This window comes from Schistocerca americana, chromosome 1, assembly GCF_021461395.2.
Source record: "Schistocerca americana isolate TAMUIC-IGC-003095 chromosome 1, iqSchAmer2.1, whole genome shotgun sequence".
Taxonomy (NCBI): Eukaryota; Metazoa; Arthropoda; class Insecta; order Orthoptera; family Acrididae; genus Schistocerca; species Schistocerca americana.
This window is the reverse complement of record NC_060119.1, coordinates 894050653-894066137: the sequence shown is the minus strand read 5'-3', so window position 1 is coordinate 894066137 and position 15485 is coordinate 894050653. Positions and strand designations below refer to the sequence as shown.

General features: G+C 41.8%; 1 protein-coding gene across 1 annotated transcript in view; it reads left to right on the top strand.

Annotated features, from left to right (window-relative positions):
* The window catches only part of LOC124614644 (notchless protein homolog 1), a 94244-nt gene extending 87295 nt beyond the window's left edge, over window positions 1-6949 (top strand). Inside the window, exon 11 of the mRNA XM_047142960.1 lies at window positions 6170-6949. Coding sequence (XP_046998916.1) covers window positions 6170-6182 — 13 coding nt within the window. The 3' untranslated portion in view covers window positions 6183-6949. The remainder of the gene's footprint in view (window positions 1-6169) is intronic.
* Window positions 6950-15485: the final 8536 nt, after the last annotated feature.

Here is a 15485-nt window from a genome sequence, read left to right as displayed (position 1 = left end):
GGAATGAACTACATGAATTTCCATGGGTGAAGTTTCACGAGCCGGAGTATCCTTGGTTCGATTCCGATTCCGGCGCGAAGCAAAGGGCCTGGAATGGTTGTGTGTGTCCGATCTGAGCTTTTTCTGGCAAACACTCTGAACATGTCCTTTTTTATTACAGAAAAAGCAAGTAGCCTGGCGTGATGGGCAATTCTCACGTGAATGTCTAGTAGCACACCGCGGGCATGATTTTAGCACTGCATTTGCGTGCCTGCGTGGCACACGTGGCTGAGAGCCTAGTGGCAGCTGCGTGGATGGGCGGGAGGGCTGTTTACTGTTCCGTGCAGCGCGCCCGGTGGGCCGGTTAATGTGACACACGGCTGGTGAAGTTTCAAATGATTCCTGAGCAAAGTCAAGTGTGTCCTGTCGATCCAATATGTCCATCACTTATTGAAGGGAGGGATTAACGAGTTTCAAAATCTGTTCCCTTATATGAAAATCAGAAACGTTCTGTGCAATTGCATCACGTACCATAGTATCTGAATAAGGGAGTCCACATTGACACTCGAAAGCACAATCCCTAGCAAGGCCTTGCAAAGTTGCAACCCACTCCCGATTAGTATGACCCGCCGTACGTTTTGTACGAAAGAAGGTATACCTTTTCGCAACTACATTGACTGATTCTTTGAAATGTGCATCTAATGCAGACAAAATTTCTTCGTAGGACAGAGTTGCTACGTCGCGTCGGGGAAATAATTTCACTATCACACGGTACGTGGTCACTCCGATGGAAGATAAGAAAGGCTGCCGCTCGTTACCTTGAATTCTGTAGGCGGCAAGATGGAATCCAAATTGGCGTGACCACTCCGTCCAGCTTTCCAGTGCAGCATCAAAAGGACGAAAAGTTGGTGCATCTGTGTGTGGTGGCTGCGTGAGCGGTGGAGTGGCGGCTGCTGCATCGTTTTGCATTGCATGTTGACCCTGGACGAGCTGTCCAAGGGCATCCAGTAAGGCCTGCGTCTGCTGATTCTGTAAGCGATAAAATTCAGACAGTACATCTGGAGATGGTGGCGAAGCCATTACACAAGTAAATCAGGGCAATATTGATACAAACGCGAATTGGCCTCGTCGCCAAATGTTGTGGATTGGCAAGACAGCCAACCCACTATGAGAGGAAGCCGAAAGGCACGCGTTTTAGCTCACGCAGGCTGGCGTGAGGTCTGGAACAGGTCAAGGAAATGAGACTAACAAAAAACGTACGTAGCTGCTGGAATGCTTAACTTTAATCCATAATTGGTGAACATCGCTCTTGAAGGTACATGTTTTACAGCATCAATAGTAACTGGTAATGGCGCCTTGCTAGGTCGTAGCAAATGATGTAGCTGAAGGCTATGCTAACTATTGTCTCGGCAAATGAGAGCTTAATTTGTCAGTGAACCATCGCTAGCAAAGTCGGCTGTACAACTGGGCGAGTGCTAGGAAGTCTCTCTAGACCTGCCGTGTGGCGGTGCTTGGTCTGCAATCACTGATAGTGGCAACACGCGGGTCCGACATATACTAACGGACCGCGGCCGATTTAAAGGCTACCACCTAGCAAGTGTGGTGTCTGGCGGTGACACCACAGAAACCATCTACATTTTGTGCATTTCTTTAGCATATGATATATTCTGTGTATAAAGAAAAGTTATACAGGTCACCTGTGATTCAGAAATCTCATGTCAGGATTCAGCTGTAGCAGGATAATGGCCTGTCAAGACTGCACTTCATCGTGTCGGTTAGAGAAGCGCACTGACAATGCCGGACACAAGTATTACGACAGTGTCGTTTCTCGAGAGTCCCAGTTCTGTGTACAGCATTGCAATGGATGACTGGATACACTGCGGGCAATGAAAGTTGCCAGACTGAATTTGTTATCGTCATACACCAAGTGTGATGGTAAGGGGTGCCATTGGAACCACAACAGGATCACCTTTAGTTTGCATATCCAGTAATCTGGACAACAGGCATTACATGTCTGAAGTTTTAATGCCAGTGACTGTATTCCCCCCTCCCCCCGCTCTCTCTCTCTCTCTCTCTCTCTCTCTCTCTCTCTCTCTCTCTCTCTCTCTCTCTCTCTCTCTCTCTGTCCATGATATCACCTTCCAATGAGATAAGGTGGGACATTGCTGAAACTGACCTGAGCTATCTCAGTATGGACTCATGCCTTCGCCAGCATTTTCTCTAGATCTCTTACCGTACTGAAAACATATGGTCATGTGTTGCCAAAAGACTGACACACCAAGAGTCACAACCTGATACGATTGATGAACTCCGGCAAACAATTGAATGAGAAATGTAGGGTCTCTCTGAATAGGTCAAGGCATGCACTACATGCAGGAAGCGGCTACAAGGGTAGCAGAGTATGTATGGAGTGCACATGTGGGTTTTTTAGGTTAGAGAATTCCCTCCTTAGGCCTGACAAGATGCCTCCCGAGACGCGACAAGGTAGCAGTAGGCAAAATGCAACAGGGAATTAATGTGGTAATAGCAAACTGCAGGAGTGACTATAGAAAGGTCCCAGAATTGCTCTCATTAATAAATAGTCACAATGCCCACGTAGTACTAGGGACGGAAAGTTGGCTGAAACCAGATGCAAACAGTAATGAAATTCTAAACTCAGATTGGAATGTGTACCGCAGAGACAGGCTGGACAGTGAAGAGGGAGGCATGCTTATAGCGATAAAGAGTGCAATAGTATCGAAGAAAATTGACGGAGATCTGAAATGTGAAATAATTTGGGTGGAGGTCACAGTTACAGCAGGCTCGAATATGGTAATTGGATGTCTCTATAGGCCCCCTGGCTCAGCAGCTGTTGGGGCAGAGCACCTGAAGGAAGATTTGGAAAATATTTTGAGTAGATTTCTCGACCATGTTATAGTTCTGGGTGGAGATTTTAATTCACCAGATATAGACTGGAAGACTCAAACGTTTATAACGGGTGGCAGGGACAAAGAATTTTTTTTAAGTGCATTATCTGAGAACTACCTTGAGCAGTTAAACTCATGGTGATAACATATTAGACTTTCTGGTGACTAACAGACCCGAACTATTTAAAACAGTTAAGGCAGAACAGGGAATCAGTGATCATAAAGCGATTACTGCATCATTGATTTCAGCCGTAAATAGAAATATTAAGAAAGGTAGGAAGATTTTTCTGTTTAGCAAAAGTGACAAAAAGCAGATTTCAGAGTACTTGATGGCTCAACACAAAAGTTTTGTCTCAAGTACAGATAGTGTTGAGGATCAGTGGACAAATTTCAAAACCATCGTACAATATGCATTAGATGAGTATGTGCCAAGCAAGATTGTAAGAGATGGAAAAGAGCCACCATGGTACAACAACCGAGTTAGAAAACTGCTCTGGAAGCAAAGGGAACTTCACAGCAAACATAAACATAGCCAAAGCATTGCAGACAAACAAAAATTACACAAAGCGAAATGCAGTGTGAGGAGGGCTATGCGAGAGGTGCTCAATGAATTCAAAAGTAAAATTCTATGTACTGACTTGGCAGAAAATCCTAAGAAATTTTGGTCTTATGTCAAAGCAGTAGGTGGATCAAAACAAAATGTGCAGACACTCTGTGACCAAAATTTTACTGAAACAGAGGATGACAGACTAAAGGCCAAAATAGTAAACGTCTTTTTCCAAAGCTGTTTCACAGAGGAAGACTGCACTGTAGTTCCTTCTCTAGATTGTTGCACAGATGACAAAATGGTAGATACCAAAATAGATGACAGAGGGATAGAAAAACAATTAAAATCGCTCAAAACAGGAAAGGCCGTTGGACCTGATGGGATACCAGTTCGATTTTACACAGAGTTCGCGAAGGAACTTGCCCCCCTTCTTGCAGCGGTGTATCGTAGGTCTCTAGAAGAGCGTAGCGTTCCAAAAGATTAGAAAAGGGCACAGGTCAACCCCATTTTCAAGAAGGGATGTCAAACAGATGTGCAGAACTATAGACCTAGATGTCTAACATCGATCAGTTGTAGAATTTTGGAACACATATTATGTTTGAGTATAATGACTTTTCTGGAGACTAGAAATCTACTCTGTAGGAATCAGCATGGGTTTCGAAAAAGACAATCCTGTGAAACCCAGCTCGCACTATTCATCCACGAGACTCGGAGGGCCATAGTCACGGGTTCCCAGGTAGATGCCGTGTTTCTTGACTTCCACAAGGCATTTCATACAGTACCCCACAGTCGTTTAATGAACAGAGTAAGAGCATATGGACTATCAGACCAATTGTGTGATTGGATTGGAGAGTTCCTAGATAACAGAACGCAGCATGTCATTCTCAATGTAGAGAAGTCTTCCAAAGTAAGAGTGATTGCTGGTGTGCCACAGGGGAATGTCATAGGACCGCTGCTATTTACAGTATATATAAAAATGACCTTGTGGATAACATCGGAAGTTCACTGAGGCTTTTTGTGCATTATGCTGTAGTATATCGAGAGGTTGTAACAATGGAAAATGTACTGAAATGCAGGAGGATCTGCAACGAATTGACGTGTGGTGCAGGGAATGGCAATTGAATCTCAATGTAGACAAGTGTAATGTGCTGCAAATACAAAGAAAGATAGATCCTTTATCATTTAGCTACAATATAGCAGGTCATCAACTGGAAGCAGTAAATTCCATTAATTATCTGGGAGTAGGCATTTAAAATGGAATGACCATATAAAATTAATCGTCGGTAAAGCAGACACCAGACTGAGATTCATTGGAAGAATCCTAAGGAAATGCAGTCCGAAAACAAAGGAAGTAGGTTACAGTACACTTGTTCGCCCACTGTTTCAATATTGCGCACCGGTGTGGGGTCCATACCAGATAGGGTTGATAGAAGAGCTAGAGAAGATCCAACGGAGAGCAGCGCACTTCGTTACATGATCCTTTAGTCATTGTGAAAGCGTTACGGAGATGATAGATAAACTCCAGTGGTAGACTCTGCAAGAGAGACGCTCAGTAGCTCGGTACGGGCTTTTGTTGAAGTTTCGAGAACATACCTTCACCAAGGCGTGCTCCCTCCTACATATATCTCACGAAGAGACCATGAGGATAAAATGAGAGGGATTAGAGCCCACACAGAGGCATACCGACAATCTTTCTTTCCACGAACGATATGAGACTGGAATAGAACAGAGAACCGATAGAGGTACTCCAGGTACCCTCCGCCACACACCGTCAGGTGCCTTGCGGAGTATGGACGTAAATGTAGATGACATACCAGTATCTGTCATACAAGCTAACTTGACTGAATACCCAGCTTGGTTAGCGCTACTGTTGCTGCCATAGGTGGAAGCTCTAAGTACTAAATTTCTCACCCTGTACACTCCCAAACCATCTGAAAAGTTTTAATTGAGGTATCTTCCTAATGTACTGTTACTGCACAGTAAGAAAGATTTTCCTCGTTTTCTATCCTTCCTGTTAGAACTTTGATGACCAGTAGAGTACATAAATGATCTTCTGCACACAGTGTTGAAATTTTGCTGTTGATTCTGGACAAGGATAAAATGTTGTACCAGTGCTTTTATTGAAACAACTAATGAAACATTTGAAAACTGTTAGATGGAATGGATTAAATTTCGAGAAGACTCACTAAATAAAGTACCAAACTTCTCAAAGAACTCCATAATGTATAAAAAGTTTCTACTCATCAATGAAATGCAGAAGTAAATAGTGCTCAGTATGCAGCTATACATAATTTAAAAATGAATAATACTTTTTTCATGAAATGTATAATAAAGAAAACATGGTTTTCACAGGATGGTCACTGTGTTCCTCTAAGTCCGTATGCCTAGGCTTAGTTTCATTTACTAATGAGTTACACAGCATTTTGGAGGAACACAACTCACTGGTATAATGTTTTCAGGACAAATACTTTTTTAAGAACTTGGTATTTTGAAAACTGATTAACAATACATATATTCATTAGTGCACTTTATCATTACCAAGTTACTGCAGTTTGTGTGCTGCTGTTTTCAAAGAGATGCTGTTGTCTTTCATGCAATCTGGATTTTGTATGCTTGTCATTGTCTTTAGTGTATTTAGTCCGGAAATTGTCCACTGGAAGTATACGATTTTGTAATTCCTTTTGAATTTACTTACACTGAGATGAATTTACATTTGTCGATTTCTTCTTAATTTCAGGTGGCAGCATTAACTGTTTAAATGGGCCAGCATCCTGGGAATGTTTAACATTGTTCACCATCATAGCTCTTATAAAAAAGGAAAAGAGCTAATGTTCTCTTCAGACTATTAGCAAAAGTTACCAAATATGGATGCATCCTGAGAGATCGTTAGTGCAGATTATCTTAAAATTGTGAACTTGTTTTAATGCCAATTTCGAACCTTAATACCCTTGAGATGCAAATCCAGGGCTCATCTTACAGTAATTAACTAGAACACACAACAACCAACTCATTATTATGTGTTTGACACAAAGGATTGGTGCAGTTTAGTGTCATTTATTGCAATCGTCTGTAGTGGAAGTGGATTTTGAGAGCTTCAGGTTTTTGCCCTCTTAGCTTTGGTAGGGAAAAACCGGACAAATAGAGGAGCCACTAAATAAAATAAAATTGTGGCCATGTCACTAAACTGTTCAGAAATCCCAAGTTCCAAGGGAAAAATCTACCATTACCCTGCTGTAAAGTTACAGTAGAGTTAGTGAGGGCAGAGCCATGCCACTTCAAGATATAACTTCTAAACCAAATGTTACACTAAAGATAAGAATGATACTTTCAAACATGAGGAAAAAATGGGCAGAAGCAGTACAAAAATTGCTTAGATTTCAAATTCCAACTACTGTGAATCTTCTCCAAGTTACTGTGTGGTTTGTACAGGGAACCATAATCAGTCACATGTTGACTGGGTGAGAAATTGTGAAAATGTATGCTGAAGGGAAAATTATAAATTTTGATATTTTTTAAATATTTTCATTCATTGCATGAACTTACCACTTGTCATATTAAAAATACACCTCTCTATTAATGTCAGTATGCTGGACCCTCTAAAAAGTCTCAAAAACTTCATCAAATTTTGCACATGGTTATGTATTGCAGACTTGTGCCATAATATTACATCAGTGTCGAAGAAAACAGTATGTGCATGAGTTTCAATGGGACAGACTGATCACTATGAAATACATTCCTCACTTGTGTGCAAGTAATGACTAGAAGAGGGTTGTATACAAGAAGTGGATGCAGGGGATAGTTTGCATTGTTGCTCAACATGTGGAGAAAATTTTAAATGCCATATGAAATCATGTACAATTTTTGAATGCTAATCCAAATAACTGCTGCATCAGGAAAATTTCTAAAACCAAGGTACTGTCCTAACATCAAGAAGTGCTGCGTGCCGTTTCAGTATGCTGTGCCCAGTCATAAATGGCAAAAAAAAGGTAAGAGGTGCCTTTAAAAGAAACTGGTTAGCCTGAGCTGAATGTCTGCCATCTGGAATATTGGTGGTTGCCAACTTGTACGTCACAGTCCTCATACAAAGCTTGTGGTAGGATATTGAAAGCGATGGGAATTTCTCTTACTTGAGACAAGTGGTTGATTTTGAGCGCATGAGCAAATTCCAAATTGCTTTTAGCTGTTACAACTAGTAATTGTTCTGAGCAAAACAGTCTGGTTTTATGTTTTTGCTATGTTAATCTTTATAAAGTACTAGCATTTACTTTAGGGATGGAGAGGAGGAAAAAAATTGTTTTTAATTGCCACATATACAGCTGATTTGGCATGTTCTGGTCTTCAGTCCAAAGACTGAATATGATGCCACTGTCAGTGCCAAGTCTATCCTGAACATCTCTGTCTCTGCATAACTGCTGCAACTTCGTACCGTATGATTTTGACACAAGGGGTTAAAAAAGTGAACAGAACATAGTTTATGCTGTAAACAAATTTAAATAACGATATGTAATTGGATGGGTAATAAATCTGCTCAGCAAGTGGCCACAGGAGAAATGCATATAAAAGTTATGGAAAAGTGCGGCATTTTGAGCCAGTGGCTACTTCTGGAAGAATGGTGGAAAAGAAAGGAAGAGGGATGCAGGAAAAGGACTGGCAAGGTTTATGAAATGGGGAGAGTTCCAGAAAAGTCAGCCAGAACCCCGGGTGAGAGAGACTTACCAGACGGGATGAGATGGAAAGACTCGTTATTGGTGACTGCAACACCAGATGAGTTTTGAAAGTCCAAGGACTTATAGATAGTGTAAAAAGGTGGAAGATAGTGTAAAAAGCAAGACAGAGATTACTGACCAAGTGGACAGCTAAGTACATTACACATGTTAAGTGGATGTGGGGGGGGGGGGGGGGGGGGCAGGGTGTACAGGAGCAGGGGATAGACAGGTCAAAAAATAAGAGGTGTGGAAAACTTAAACAGTTGAAAATCCAAGATGGAATAATGACAACATTATTAAAAGCATAGTTGCCACTTACCATATAGAGGAGATGCTGAGACGCATATAGGCACAACGAAAAGACTCAAACAAAGCTTTCAGCCAGAATAACAACATACACACATTGCTACAGTCTGGCCTTTGCAGCCAGAGATATAGAAAACATAAGTTGCTGAAAAGTGATGCTTAGACCAAAGAATTAACTTAAATTTAGTCCAAGTGGTTGGTGAGAACCAAGGACATGTTGTAAAGCCAGTTACCACATGCGGAGTTCTGAGGAATTGGTGCTGGGCGTCAGGAATTCAGATGGCATGTATGGCGGAACAGGCACAGAGGTCATGACTGTCAAGTTGTAGAGCATGCTCTGCAGCAGGATATTGTGTGCTGCCAGTATACACCCTCTGTTTATGACTATTTGTCCTAACTGACAACTTGGCGATAATTATACCAATGTAAAGGCCAAACAGTGGTTACATAGCAGCTGGTTCAAGGTGTCTCATTTTAAAGGGACTCTCCTTTTGATAGTATATGCTTTGCTGTTACAAGGCTGGTATAGGTGGTGGTAGGAGGATGCAGAGAGCAAGTCTTAAAGCAGGGGCAGTCACAGGGTAGGAACCATAGGGTAGGGAAATGGGTGCAGACTGACGAAGATGTTGCGGGGATTGTGAGGGCGACAAAATGGTATTCTAGGTAATGTGGGCAAAATGTTGGACAGCAAGAACGTTATTTCAGGGCATGATTTTAGGAAGTCATAGCCTTGTTGAAGTAGCTGATATGTACATTCAGGACCATGTATTGCTGTAAATTATGTATCTGAACAAATACATTTGCAATAAGTGGAGGGCACATCTGATGTGGAAAGGATGGCAGTGGTCAAAATGTAAGTAGTGTTATTTGTAGGTTTAATATAAAAAGAAATGTGTAGTGACCATGGGTGAGGATGGGGGTCAACATCAAGGAAAGTGGCATGGAATTTGGAGTAGGACCATGTGAATTTTAATTGGGAGAATGTACGCTACTGACCATTAAAATTGCTACACCAAGAAGAAATGCAGATGATAAACGGGTATTCATTGGACAAATATATTATACTAGAACTGACATGTGATTACATTTTCACGCAATTTGGGTGCACAGATCGTGAGAAATCATTACCCAGAACAACCATCTCTGGCCATAATAACAGCCTTGATACGCCTGGGTATTGAGTCAAACAGAGCTTGGATGGCGTGTACAGGTACAGCTGCCCTTGCAGCTTCAACATGATACCACAGCTCATCAAGAGTAGTGACTGGCGTATTGTGACGAGCCAGTTGCTCGGCCACCATTGACCAGACGTTTTCAATTGGTGAGAGATCTGGAGAATGTGCTGACCAGGGCAGCAGTTGAACATTTTCTGTATCCAGAAAGGCCCGTACAGGACCTGCAACATGCGGTCATGCATTATCCTGCTGAAATGTAGGGTTTCGCAGGGATCGAATGAAGGGTAGAGCCACGGGTTGTAACACATCTGAAATGTAACGTCCACTGTTCAAAGTGCCGTCAATGCGAACAAGAGGTGACCGAGACGTGTAACCAAAGCACCTCATACCATCACGCTGGGTGATACGCCAGTATGGCGATGACGAATACACGCTTCAAATGTACGTTCACCGCGATGTTGCCAAACATGGATGCGACCATCATGATGCTGTAAACAGAACCTGGATTCATCCGAAAATGACATTTTGCCATTCGTGCACCCAGGTTCGTCGTTGAGTACACCATCGCAATTGCTCCAGTCTGTGATGCAGCGTCAAGGGTAACTGCAGCCATGGTCTCCGAGCTGATAGTCCATGCTGCTGCAAACGCCATCGAATTTTCGTGCAGATGGTTGTTGTCTTGCAAACGTCCCCATCGGTTGACTTAGGGGTCGAGACGTGGCTGCATAATCCGTTACAGCCATGCGGATAAGATACCTGTCATCTCGACTGCTAGTGATACGAGGCCATTGGGATCCAGCACGGCTTTATGTATTACCCTCCTGAACCCACCGATTCCATATTCTGCTAACAGTTATTGGATCTCGACCTACGCGAGCAGCAATGTCGTGATACGATAAACTGCAATCGCCATAGGCTACAATCCTACCTTTATCAATGTCGGAAACGTGATGGTACGCATTTCTTCTCCTTACACGAGGCATCACAATGTTTCACCAGGCAACGCCGGTCAAATGCTGTTTGTGTATGAGAAATCGGTTGGAAACTTTCCTCTTGTCAGCATGTTGTAGGTGTCGCCTCCAGCGCCAGCCTTGTGTGATTGCTCTGAAAAGCTAATCATTTGCATATCACAGTATCTTCTTCCTGTCGGTTAAATTTTGCATCTGTAGCATGTCATCTTCGTGGTGTAGCAATTTTAATGGCCAGTAGTGTATTTATTGATTCAGAAAATTTTAACAGGTCAGCCTCATCATGAGTCCATATGGCAAAAATGTCATCAATATATCTAAACCTAACCAGGGGCCGAAAGCTTATGGATCTCTGGGAAGCCATTTCAAGCGACCCATGAAAAGACTTGCTTAGGAAGGAGCCAACCTTGTTCCTGTGGTCATACCCGTGATCTGTTTGTATGTCTGCCCCTCGCAGGAAAAGTACTTGTTCATAAGTTGATTAAGGTGAGCAGGAAGGATGACATAGGTTTGGAATCAGATGGTTGAACCATAGTCGGGAAAAGTTTGTCTCTTTAATGTAAAAGGGAAGTCTTTGTACTATAGGTTGCAGGTATTGATGAACCAAGGCAGATATATGTTCACTGGATGCTTTGAATCTAATAACTGTGGGATGGGCAGGGTGATAGTGTTTAATGGATCTTATGAAGAAGGTGAAAGGTGGAGTTAGAAGTTTTATGTTAGTTCTTGTGAGGAAGGGTTGCAAAACAACACTGGATGTCAGGAGTTCTTGGAAGGCTTGTAAGGTGTGATTGTGAAGTAGCAGTGGTGGATCAAGTTGGGATCATGGTTGGAACAGATTAAGGCAGCGTTCAATGTCAGGTTTGCTGTTGGAATGTTTCAAGATTGGGCTGCAAAGTGATACTTCCAGTTGACATTCCTTCACACGAAATATCCACTGGAAGTATTACTTTGCAACCCAGTCTCAAACCTTTCCAATGCAAACTTGATATTCATCTGTATCTTGAACAATTCCGATCACGATCCCAATTTGATATCACCACTGCTACCTCAAAACCACTGTACAAGCTTTCGAAAAATCCATAACATCCAATGTTGCTTCGCAACCCTTTGTCAGGTCTCTACAACATGACCGTAACCTGTCTTCCAAAGAACACCTGGCTCTTTGTAGTGTAAAAACTGATGACTCCATCATTATCCGTACAACAAATGCCATCAAGATCCCATCCCTCTTGTACAAACTGACGTACTTTTCCTACTTAAAGCTTCAGGCCCGTCAGCACTAATACCTCAGTCCATAGAACTTCTTACTTCCATCCAAACCATGCACTCCCACCTTTTACCTCCTTCTTAAGATACACAAACCCAAGCACCCTGCCCGTCACATAGTTCTGCCTTCAAAGCACCTGCTGAATGTTTATGCACCCTTGGTTGATGAACAGATAGTACAAAGAATCTGCTCATATATTAAAGACACCAGCCATTCCTAGACTGTCTAAAATCTGTGCCTGTCCTGTCCCACTTCCAGAACACACCTTGCTTCTCATCATTGACTTTACACTTACAAACTAGTACCTCATCTGTAAGTGGGAGACATACAAACAGATTGGGGTCAAGGGAACCCGGATGGTTTCTTTCTGTGCCAACTGTTGGAGGGGGCTCTCCTGGAAGCCAAAAGCCTTCAGCCCTAGGTTTAGTTTAGATATATTGATGACATCTTTGCCATATGGACTTACGGTGAAGCCAATTGGTTAAAATTTTTTGAATCAATAAATGCGCATTCTCCCAATTAAATTTCACATGATCCTATTCCAAATCCCATGCTACTTTCCTTGACCACATCCTCATCAAGAGTCACTATACACTTTTTGCATTAAACCTTCAAACAAACAGTACTTGACGTTTTGGCAGTTGCCATCCTTCCCATGTCAGATGTTCCGTTCTGTACAGCTTTGGCATTTGATGGAATAACATTTTGCCTGAGACATATGATTCTCAACTTTATCTTTGGTAACGATAGAAACAATGAAATAAACTTTCTGCGATAGCAGAGACGTGATACTGGATCTCCTGCTTACGAGTGAGATGAGTCAGCCATTACACTGCTGTAGGATTGTGGCTACCACAGCTGCACAGACTACCTCAGTCCAATGCCCTCCCTAACATCAATTCAAATTTCAGCCTATTTTCTCCTCCCATTGTCACAATTGCTGTGGCTCTCCAACATTGGAATAACATGCCAGCTTTGTACGTAATGGGGAAATCCTGCCTGTAGCCCAGGCATAGGTTATCTATTAATCTGGTGGAATAATATTTTTCCAGAGAAATGAGTCTCAACTTTATATTCAATAAAAGTAAAAGCTGAAGCAATGAATTAAAATTTGTGCAATGGCCAGGGCTTGAAACCATGGCTCCTGCTTACTGGACAGAAAAAAAAACACTTTGACATGATCAATCATGTTTTCTCGGTGTGATTAATAATGTACTTCCAGTTGTTCTGTGGAGTTGTTCTATCTATTTTATGCACAACATTTTAACAACCAACCTTCCCCTTCCCTTCAGGAGTTTGTTGCCTGGAGTCCGACTGAATCAGTGTTGGTCTCATACTGCTATTTATAGCGGACTTCGATTCCCGATGCACACTATGCCCTTTGATGCTCCTTTGCTATTCAGAGCTCACACTGATATTCCATGAACAGCAAATTCTCTCAGCATTTTGCTGCTCACATGAATGTGATATGTTGGTGAGATTTTAATAAACTGAGTGCTGAAACCCAGCTGTTACTGTAATTGAAAGCTCCAACCCTGTTTATTACATTTTCTGATGCCTTTTATTTGGATAGACTCAATTATGCTGTCCCAGAGACTTGGTGTTTGCACCATGCTACTGCTCTAGTATTTCACTTGAGGTGGTGGTCGGCTACAGCTGATGTGCTTGGTTGTTTTAGTTAGGTGTGACGCTAATGTTCCTTGCATCTCTCCTAAATTGTTGTGATAGAATGCCCCATGTAAGGCATGTCACATCCTCATGGGATATGATACAGACCCATTTTTTTCAGAGATCTGGATCCTCTTTAACGTTACAAAAAAATACATTTTATCTTACTTGAAGGAAGTAAAATACACTGGAGTCCATGTTTCGGTATGAGTCTACAAGTCTTCCCGGATATTGGGCCAGCATAAGATAAACATTTTTTTGGCTTCTCAGCATTCTTGATTTTGATTACATTGTGCATTGCCAGCTCAGTTTGGTGATCTGAGTAGCCATTCCTTCAGAATACTAGTCTTCAGTGAGGCTGTCCTCGGCTGAAACTTTTTGAGCTATATGGACCAGTCTTTAGCACTGAATTTCTCTGCAACAGATGGTGATGGCTGGCTCAAGGAGTGGAGATTGAGGTGAGTGAGTAGATTTTCAGTTAACATTATGACTAACACATTAAGGATAAGTAGTTGACCCTCTTTTCAAATTCAATCATGAATTTTATTTTACAACTGATAGAGTTTAAAAGTTCAAGAAAGTCTTGAAGATTTACTGCTCCATGTGGACACACCACAAACATGCCATCCAAGCACAAATAGAAAAATGTTGGGTCTAATTTGCTGAATTCTAGTGTCTTTGCTTCAAAGAGTTCTACACATAAGTTCGCTATGAGGACAACCCATTGTTACGCCATTGGATTGTTAATAATATTTTCCACTGAAAAGGAAACAAGTTGATGTTAGAACACACCTAAATAGTGAAACAACCTGTAAACTTTTCTGTGATTACTTCTAAGGGATCGGAAAGTGGAATTCTTGTAAGTCTACATTGACACTGACACTAATATCCATATCCTGAGCTGCAATTGACGGAGGTGGTGTACAAAGTCAGTAGAATTGTGAATGTGATATTTGCACTTCCTAGCATTCTCAAGGAGAATGTATTGTAAGTGATTTGCTAGCTGGTATGTAGGTGCACTAATATTACTAGCTATGGGTCTTACAGGAATTCCTCGCTTGTGTAGCTTAGCAAGGCCATACAGTTGTGGTGACACTGCTGTTAATGTTAAGACACTCATTGAGAATACATTTTTAGCATTGATATCTGTGTGTCTGCAACAAGTGACATGAGAATGGCAGTGTTGCCATTTTTGGCTGGCAGAACTATTCTCCCTTGGAGGTGGACCTTAGTATTGGTGCCTACATAAGAGCTCTAGAGGTTTCACGGGGAACCTTGTTTGATGCTTCCAGGGGGAGTGAAGCTATAATATGCTTCACAGGCCTGATGTAATCTGCTGTTGGTAGAATTTTTGGAGAGCGTGCAAAATTCAGCCCTTTAACAAGAATCTTCACTGTATCCTTGTACAGGTGTTTGCCACTGAAATTAATTGCAGTGTGGTGCCCTGCATCTCGTATTAGCTGCTTCTGCAAGCCATCGAATTTTGCTTTCTGGCATGCACATGTTCTCAGTTGCATTGATTCTTCTTGTGACCATGTTGTGTTACCAACCAATTCACAAGAACCTACATTGAGTTTAGGCACACCATTTTCCTCTTGAATGGCACGTACTCTTTGCAGTGCTAACAGTGCTTATCCCAAGTATTATGGTACAGAAATGTCAGGTGCAGTGTACTTCATTCCTTACTTAATGTGAAGCTGCACTATGAATTGAAGTGTCAAAAAATATGGTTCCAAGCTTTTAGTTGGAAAAAAGTGTGCACACGGATGACTTGTTTTGAATCAATTGGCCAACCATCATCCATGCAGAACTATAAGATAAGAGTAATTGTTTTGTAATGCTGTTCCACATAAGCAGCACTTTTGCTGTCAACATACAAGATCATTATTCTGCCACATAGTTTTTTTTTTTTTTTTCAGAATTTAATACAGGTAACAAGACCTCTGAAGATTGTAAGCTT